The sequence below is a fragment of the Salvelinus sp. IW2-2015 genome, linkage group LG32, assembly GCF_002910315.2.
Source record: "Salvelinus sp. IW2-2015 linkage group LG32, ASM291031v2, whole genome shotgun sequence".
NCBI classification, from domain to species: domain Eukaryota; kingdom Metazoa; phylum Chordata; class Actinopteri; order Salmoniformes; family Salmonidae; genus Salvelinus; species Salvelinus sp. IW2-2015.
The window spans coordinates 29,566,776-29,576,007 of NC_036871.1; the positions used below are offsets into that span (position 1 = coordinate 29,566,776).

The 9,232-nt window shown below is 44.1% G+C and overlaps 1 protein-coding gene and 1 non-coding gene across 2 annotated transcripts; both read left to right on the top strand.

Moving 5' to 3' along the window:
* The first annotated feature begins 5,420 nt into the window (after positions 1-5,420).
* LOC111957315 (U7 small nuclear RNA) lies at positions 5,421-5,476 on the top strand. Its single transcript, XR_002876359.1, has one exon. It is a non-coding gene; the product is annotated as a U7 small nuclear RNA (small nuclear RNA).
* A 1,315-nt stretch (positions 5,477-6,791) lies between these two features.
* LOC111957311 (aquaporin-1) lies at positions 6,792-8,883 on the top strand. Its single transcript, XM_023978122.2, has 4 exons — positions 6,792-7,196; positions 7,807-7,968; positions 8,165-8,245; positions 8,471-8,883. The coding sequence occupies exons 1-4, from the start codon at positions 6,834-6,836 to the stop codon at positions 8,672-8,674; spliced, it is 810 nt and encodes a 269-aa protein (XP_023833890.1). The 5' UTR covers positions 6,792-6,833; the 3' UTR covers positions 8,675-8,883.
* The last annotated feature ends 349 nt before the right edge of the window (positions 8,884-9,232 follow it).

The following is a 9,232-nucleotide window of genomic DNA, read 5'->3' on the forward strand; positions in this document are numbered from 1 at the left end:
ACAAAAACGAGTGAAAAACATGCCCACCTTGCCTGGCGAGGATTCAGTCTCTTCGCCTGCCGGATGTACTCCAGTACTTCAGTCCAGATGAGAAAAGGTGTTTAGCCCCCTCAAGCCAATGCCTCCATGCTTCAAGGCTTTTACGACAGCTAACAGCTCCCGGTCCCCCACATCATAGTTTCGCTCCGCCGGGCTGAGCTTCTTCGAAAAGAAAGCACAGGGCGAAGCTTCAGTGGCACACCCGAACGCTGAGAGAGCACTGCTCCCATCCCAGCTTCAGATGCGTCCACCTCCACTATGAATGGCAAAGAGGGATCCGGATGAGCCAACACAGGCACCGAGGTAAACAGAGTCTTCAGGTGTCCAAAAGCCCTGTTCGCCTCAGCGAACACTGCAACGCACCGGGCCCCCCTTTAGCAGTGAGGTAATGGAGCAGCAACCTGACCAAAACCCCGGATAAACCTCCGGTAGTAATTGGCAAACCCTAAAAACGCTGCACCTCCTTTACCGTGGTTGGAGTCGGCCAATTACGCACGGCTTGTAATGCGGTCGCTCTCCATTTCCACTCCTGAAGTGGAAATCCGATGCCCTAGGAAGGAGATGGATTGTTGGAGAACAAGCATTTTTCAGCCTTGACATACAGTGGGAGAAACAAGATTTGATACACCGCCGATTTTTCAGGTTTTCCTACTTACAAAGCATGTAGAGTCTGTAATTTTTATCATAGGTACACTTCAACTGTGAGAGACAGAATCTAAAACAAAAATCCAGAAAATCACATTGTATAATTTTTAAGTATTTAATTTGCATTTTATTGCATGACATAAGTATTTGATACATCAGAAAAGCAGAACTTAATATTTGGTACAGAAACCTTTGTTTGCAATTACAGCGTTCATACGTTTCTGTAGTCTTGACCAGGTTTGCACACACTGCAGCAGGGATTTTGGCCACTCCTCCATACAGACCTTCCCAGATCCTTCAGGTTTCGCGGCTGTCGCTGGGCAATACGGACTTTCAGCTCCCTCCAAAGATTTTCTATTGGGTTCAGGTCTGGAGACTGTCTAGCCACTCCAGGACCTTGAAATGCTTCTTACGGAGCCACTCCTTAGTTTCCCTGGCTGTGTGTTCTGGTCGTTGTCATGCTGGAAGACCCAGCCATGACCCATCTTCAATGCTCTTACTGAGGGAAGAGGTTGTTGGCCAAGATCTCGCGATACATGGCCCCATCCATCCTCCCCTCAATACAGTGCAGTCGTCCTGTCCCCTTTGCAGAAAAGCATCCCCAAAGAATGATGTTTCCACCTCATGCTTCACGGTTGGGATGGTGTTCTTGGGTTGTACTCATCCTTCTTCTTCCTCCAAACACGGCGAGTGAGTTTAGACCAAAAAGCTCTATTTTTGTCTCATCAGACCACATGACCTTCTCCCATTCCTCCTCTGGATTATCCAGATGGTCATTGGCAAACTTCAGACGGGCCTGGACATGCACTGGCTTGAGCAGGGACCTTGCGTGCACTGCAGGATTTTAATCCATGACGGCGTAGTGTGTTACTAATGGTTTTCTTTGAGACTGTGGTCCCAGCTCTCTTCAGGTCATTGACCAGGTCCTGCCGTGTAGTTCTGGGCTGATCCTCACCTTCTTCATGATCATTGATGCCCCACGAGGTGAGATCTTGCATTGGAAGCCCCAGACCGAGGGTGATTGACCGTCATCTTGAACTTCTTCCATTTTCTAATAATTGCGCCAACAGTTGTTGCCTTCTCACCAAGCTGTGTTTCTATTGTCCTGTAGCCCATCCCAGCCTTGTGCAGGTCTACAATTTTATCCCTGATGTCCTTACACAGCTCTCTGGTCTTGGCCATTGTGGAGAGGTTGGAGTCTGTTTGATTGAGTGTGTGGACAGGTGTCTTTTATACAGGTAACGAGTTCAAACAGGTGGAGTTAATACAGGTAATAAGTGGAGAACAGGAGGGCTTCTCAAAGAAAAACTAACAGGTCTGTGAGAGCCGGAATTCTTACTGGTTGGTAGGTGATCAAATACTTATGTCATGCAATAAAATGCAAATTAATTACTTAAAAATCATACAATGTGATTTTCTGGATTTTTGTTTTAGATTCCATCTCTCACAGTTGAAGTGTACCTATGATAAAAATTACAGACCTCTATATGCTTTGTAAGTAGGAAAACCTACAAAATTGACAGTGTATCAAATACTTGTTCTCCCCACTGTATAGATCATGCTCCAACAGGCGACCAAGCACCCTGCGCACCAGGGACACATGCTCGGCACGTATAGTGGAGTATATCAGAATATCATCGATATACACCACTACACCCTGCCCGTGCAGGTCCCTGAAGATCTCATCTACAAATGATTGGAAGACTGATGGAGCATTCATCAACCCATATGGCATGACAAGGTACTCATAATGACCTGAGGTGGTGCTAAATGCTGTCTTCCACTCATCACCCTTCCGAATACGCACCAGATTGTACGCACTCCTGAGWTCCAATTTTGTGAAGAAGCGTGCCCCGTTCATTAACTCAATAACTGTATTTATCAGAGGTAACGGGTAACTATATTTCACCGTGATTTTATTGAGARCTCGATAATCAATGCACGGGCGTAAACCGCCATCCTTCTTCTTCACAAAAAAGAAACTCGAAGAGGCTGGTGAAATGGATCGCTGAATGAACCCCTGACGCAGGGATTCAGAGACATATGTATCCATAGCCACTGTCTCCGCTTGCGACAGGGGATACACGTGACTCCTGGGATATGCAGCGTCTACCAGGAGATCTATCGCACAATCCCCTCGTCAATGGGGTGGTAATTGAGTCGCCTTCTTTTTACAGAAGGCGAGAGCCAAATCGGCATATTCTGGGGGAATGCGCACGGTGGAGTCCTGGTCTGGACTTTCCACCGTAGTAGCACCAACGGAAACCCCTAAACACCTTCCTGAGCACTCTCGCGACCACCCCGTGAGAGCCCTCTGTGGCCAAGAAACAGTGGGGTTATGACAAGTTAACCAGGGTAGGCCTAGCACCACAGAATACGCAGGGGAATCAATAAGGAAAATACTAATCTTCTCCTTGTGACCCTCCTGCGTTATCATATACAAAGGTGCGGTGACCTCCCTGATAAACCCTGACCCTATTGGTCGACTATCTAAGGCATGAATAGGGAAAGGCATATCCACAGAAACAATAGGGATCCCTAAACTATGAGCTAAATATTTATTAATGAAATTCCCAGCCGCGCCTGAATCTACTAGCGCCTTATACTGGGAATGCAGGGGAAAATCCGGAAAAGTGACAGAGACAAACATTAGTGCAGCAGAGGGCTCTGGATGAGAATGGTGCCTACTCACCTGGGGTGATGCCAGAGTGCCCTGCCTGCCTTCTCTATTCCCAGAGGAACCAACCCGGCACCGACCAGCAGTGTGATCTCTGCGACCATAGATGGTGCTCGAGCGGGAACCCCCTCCGGTCTCCCTGCGCACCATCCCTCCCAATTCCATAGGTTCGGGAGAGAGGGTGCGGGAGGATGGAACAACCAGACCCCGATTTAGACGTCCACGAGTAGCCAGCATGTTGTCCAGCCTGATGGACATGTCCACCAGCTGGTCGAAGTTGAGGGTGGTGTCTCTACAGACCAGCTCCCGATGGACGTCCTCGCGTAGACTACAACGGTAATGGTCGATCAGGGCCCTGTCGCTCCATCCAACGCCGGCAGCCAAGGTCCTAAACTCCAAAGCAAACTCATGTGCACTCCTCGTCTCCTGCCTCAGATGATAGAGGAGCTCACCCGCCGCTCTGCCTTCGGATGGGTGGTCGAATACCATCCGGAAATGGCGGATGAACTCCTCAAAATGGTCCAACGCKGCATCCTCCTCTCTACACACAGCGCTGGCCCACTCCAGGGCTTTCCCGGTGAGGCATGAGACGAGGGCGCAACTCTTCTCACGGTCCGATGGTACTGGAGAGACCGTGGCCAGATACAAGTTCAGTTTAAGGAGAAAACCCTGGCAGCTGGCAGTATCTCCATTGTATCCCGATTGTGGTGGTGGAGGCGCTGGAAAAACTCCCTGTCTCTCCCAGCGGTCCATATTCTGGACAATGCGATCCATGGCGGCGCTCAGACTGTCAATCTCCTCCGCTTGTTCCATGACGCGTTCCTCTACCTCCATGAGCGAAGTGTCTCCTCCTGCTGACTTCATATTTTTGGTCAGAGATTCTGTCAGAGTCGTGTGTATAGGTGGCAGGGAAGTCAGGCGCAGGAGAGTCAAACGGAGTGTAAATGGAGTCTTTTAATATATGTCCACTTAACATGCTCCAAACACGAAAATGTACATACATAAAAATAAACATGGGTACGAGGACCCGTCGCGCACCTATACAGCAAGAAACAATACTGACATAAAACAATCTCTGACAAAGACATGAGGGGAAACAGAGGGTTAAATACACAAGAGGTAATGGATGGGATTGAAAACAGGTGTGTGGGAAGACAAGACAAAACCAATGGAAAAATGAAAAATGGATCGATGATGGCTAGAAGACCGGTGACGTCGAATGCCAAGCACCGCCCGAACAAGGAGAGGCAACGACTTCGGCAGAAGTCGTGACAGTGTGTGTGTATTTATGTATTATATTAAATTAAAATAAAAGTGTTCATTGTTCATTCAGTATTGTTGCAATTGTCATTATTACAAAAATGTGTGTGTGTGTTTTTTTGTCCTCCAATAATCGGTATTGGTATCGGCATTGAAAAATCATAATCGGTCGACCTCTAGTCTGTTGTATGAAGTGAAGGATTGTTAGTTGTTATTGTCATGATTCAACAACCACATTTCCCTACACAGATTCACATCAATCAGTTTGTTTGACTTACTTAAAATAGAGTGAATAATTCAGAGTGAAAAAAGCATACCTGATTCAAGCCAAACAATTTACTCAAAATTAACTTTTGGGTAAGGTGCTAGTTGCAAGACTAAACCTTGTGAGGGTGTATGATACAAACTTGGCATACCAGCTTAATTTGTGCTTCATAATAGCATTGACCTAGCGCCTATGCCAAGTTTATACTTGTTTTAACTTGAACTAGCAAAACCATTGTGGCAGCTCCCACATAAAGACTACAGTTTTACTATAGAATACTGCAGTATTATCCACAGACACAAAAAACACTGTAGTAAATACTACAGAAATGTCTGCAAAAACAATACAGTAAAAACTACAGTATTACATTTGCATATACCCTGCCCATTCCCCTCCCCCATATCCCAATTTGTGCCACCCATAASTATATACATATGTTGTGTTCCCTACAGATTATAGAAAAGAGCAGAAGTGCTGAACTATCTGTTCAGATCCTAGTTCAACAAACCAACGSCTACCTACCTACAGGCTATGGAATATTTGCTCTTTTAGTATTTATCCAGTAGGTTTTCTCAAGGAGAAACTCCCAGTAGTGGACACCAAAAATGGATATATCACATTATCTGGTGTACAATCTTTAGCTACCTGAACCCAGCCATCACCCTGGGTCTGCTGGTCAGCTGCCAGTTCTGTGTCCTCAGTAGCCTACCATAAATTGATCCAAAAATKATTTACATTATACACAAGTTAACATGGGATTTAAATGCAAACAGAATTTCAAAGTTAATGGTGTCCTTTGTAGTGTATGCCGCTCCAGCTCAGGTCACTGTACAGAAGTTGCAATACGTTGACAAGATTTAGATTTATAATGTCCTCGAAACGTGTTAGCCATGTATTGAATCAAGAGCGCCACTTTCCTCAAACAGCTCTATGCATTGAGTTAATGTGTTTTCCGCTGATTTCAGCCTTTAATATAAGCTCTCCCTTCCTGGCAGCGATTGTTGGAGCTGAAAGAAGCAGAGACGCCTTATCTTTCGACTCCCTCTGCTTAAATACATCCTCTGAATGATCGTAATTCTATTGTATTTTCTGACAGTTATGCGGGGCGAGATTAACCAAATGCTTTCCTGTTCTCTTCTCTGGTAGTTGAATGGAATCAAGGATTTGGCATAGAATTTCTTCTCACCCTCCAGCTTGTGCTGTGTGTGTGTCATAGCAACCACTGATAGAAGGTGGAGTGATGTCGGAGGTTCTGATGTCCTGCGCCCTTGGCGATCGGGCCCTCAGTAGGTCTTGGAGTAAATCAAAGCCATTATATTGTTTTAATCTACCCTGGAAACGATTCATGACTTGCAGTGCAGTGGTATAACACATTAATTGGATAATTTACCTCACTAGTCTCAACGCCAGCTGTAAGACACCTGGGTCATGTTCAGTAGCGCACACCGTAGCAAAATGTTTTCAGACACTAAATTWAAAAAGAAATACTAGACGTATAAGATACCATTTTGTATTTGTCTGTGATGACTTATACACCCTGCAGCATGTTTGACTTCTTGTCAGAAATAAAGCATGGTAATCCATTTAAATGTCCTGTTTTCAACTTTAACAACCTTTTAATTTCTAAATTTAGCATAGATATTTGACAAATGTAAATCATTTGAATTGCAAATAATCTCTTTTAAGAGTTCCTGTATAGTAWTGTTTCTCAGTCACTTTTCAGTGCAACAATTTCTGTTTAGAACTGATGTACATATTTTATGGGGTGACTGAGAAAAAGGGGTGAAACCTGAAGTCTCTTGTTAGCGGTATTTCCTGTTACTTTGAATGTCAGTCTCCTCCCACTTTCACTAGGGATCTACAGTAACACTGTGGTATAAATGCTGCGTGGCTTGCATTGTTAGTAACACTGAAGACACAACACAAACACCACCCAACACCACAGTGATGGGAGAACTCAGAAATTGGTCGTTTTGGCGGGCTGTTCTAGCAGAGTTGATCGGTATGATCCTCTTCATATTCATCGGTATATCTTCTGCTATCGGGAATAAAAATAACTCCATGCCTGGCCAGGAGGTTAAAGTAGCGTTAGCCTTTGGTCTGGCCATCGCCACGCTGGCCCAGAGTTTGGGCCACATCAGTGGAGCCCACCTGAACCCAGCCATCACCCTAGGTCTGCTGGTCAGCTGCCAGATCAGTGTGTTCAAGGCAGTGTTCTACATCCTGGCTCAGATGCTGGGAGCTGTAGTAGCTAGTGCCATAGTGTATGGAGTCAAGCCGACAAACATTGATGCACTGGGGGTTAATCACGTGAGTGGATATCACTTTTGACTGTTTTCAGATTATTGGCTAATATGGAGAGATTTCAAACAATAACAAAGCAGTCACCCACCACTGTTTTAGGAGAAAGCTGAGTGCTGGGTCTGGACATATTATAGACAGATTATAGACAGTGCTATAGATGCAAGGACTGACCATCCATGTAAACAAAATTAAAGTTTTAACCATGTTTTGAGGCTATACAGTGTTTGTTTACAATTACATGGTAAAAAAAAGGAGCTAAATAAGATTATTTGGGGTTCTGATGGAATAAGTTATATTCTTCAAGAATCAATGGATATATACTGTATCATTCATTTAAAAGTAAAAAAATGTATGTAAAATGTATGTACCAATATGCAGATTGCCACTAAGTATTAAAATGCTGAAAATATACATTTGGAATGAATTCATTTTAAATGGAATTGATTCAGACATGTTGAAGACTTTTGTGAAAATTGTAATCTAAAGTAAGCTTAAACTCATCTACTTTAAATCAGACTGACTTAATCAACGCTTGAGCTGTCATACATCTCAGATCTCATCTCAGATGCCACCTAATGTTTCACAAGCTCATCATATCCTCTCCGGTCTTCTCCAGCTGAATAAAATAAGTGTAGGACAAGGGTTTGTCATCGAGTTCCTGACCACCTTCCAGCTGGTCCTATGTGTCATAGCAGTGACTGATAAAAGGCGTGGGGATGTCACCGGTTCTGCCCCTCTAGCCATTGGGCTCTCTGTGGTTCTGGGACATCTTGCAGCAGTAAGTGAATAATGCTACTCAAACATGTGTGCTGATAAAAATGTTTTCAGCTTTACACTGTAGATCTACAGTAGATTATAGTCTTGCTATAAACAAACTTCAGGAAAATCCATAATCGCCGGTGTAAGTGTAATATAGCGGTACAGTATAACATAAACATGTCATAAATGCTATGGTTAATTGTTTCTATCCTCAGATCAGTTTCACTGGATGTGGCATTAATCCTGCTCGCTCATTTGGGCCAGCTGTAATCTACAAACACTTTGGTGACCATTGGGTAATCTTTCACCTTTTTCACCCTAATGTTTGTGTTGTCATCAAAACCATCATATCATATTAATGATAGCTTCTTGTCTATCAACTGCACATCTATCACTTTTGTATTATTATCTAACTTTTAATTATCCAGGTTGGTCTCATAAAAAAGAGACCTGTTCCACAGCAGCTCTTGGTTCAGCACAGATATTGAATTGTTGGCACCATTTCTGCTCCTGTACTCCAGGTGTACTGGCTGGGGCCGATGTGTGGAGGTGTAGCAGCAGCCCTTATCTATGACTTCCTCCTGTATCCTAGAAGTGATGACTTCAGTAAGCGGTGGAATGTTCTAGTCAGTGGGCCAGAGAAGGAGAATGATGCCCCAGAGGAGGGCAGCAGTAGTCCTGGAACCAGTCAGTGGCCCAGAAATGACAAGTTCACTAACAATTAGCCTACCAAATGTTGGAAATTATAAGCAGAAAAATATCTAAATTGTGCTTAAAAACCTTGTTTCTGCAGTCTCTGCCAGCCGCTGAGAGATCCATATGTAGAATTAATTTAAACTGTCAGTTTGATTTATGCAGTTATCTACTTTTATTATTGCTGTAACAGACATGTTGTTTTGTGTTTCTGTTTGTCCTGTGTTGAAGGTTGAAACATTTGTACACCTAGGAGACAGTTCAAAAAAACTGTACTGTAAAGACAAAATGTACTGTAAAGACAAAATGCGCACCCTCCCCCTTATAGAATTAACAAGAAATGATGTTTTACGACCACAAATAACTGTAGTGATCCTGTGTTGTTTAACGTAGATATCGACTTTACCACTTCAGCATGCTTTTGTGGTACAGTCGATGCCACGCAAGGCTACGGGCCAGAAGGTTGAGGATTTGCTGACCACCACGGATGAGCTAACTCTCACTGCCTTTCATTAGAACTACACTACGATCAGAGCCGGGTGCAGACAATGATCATCCAGGTGGAAATCAGATTTAACATTTTGATACTA

What these genes read in the sequence shown, in the direction of transcription:
- LOC111957311 (XM_023978122.2), top strand. Translation starts at nt 6,834, where the DNA reads ATGGGAGAACTCAGAAATTGGTCGTTTTGGCGGGCTGTTCTAGCAGAG. An exon ending in ATGCACTGGGGGTTAATCAC is followed by an intron (nt 7,197 to 7,806) that starts GTGAGTGGATAT and finishes GGTCTTCTCCAG; the next exon opens with CTGAATAAAATAAGTGTAGG. An exon ending in TTCTGGGACATCTTGCAGCA is followed by an intron (nt 7,969 to 8,164) that starts GTAAGTGAATAA and finishes TTCTATCCTCAG; the next exon opens with ATCAGTTTCACTGGATGTGG.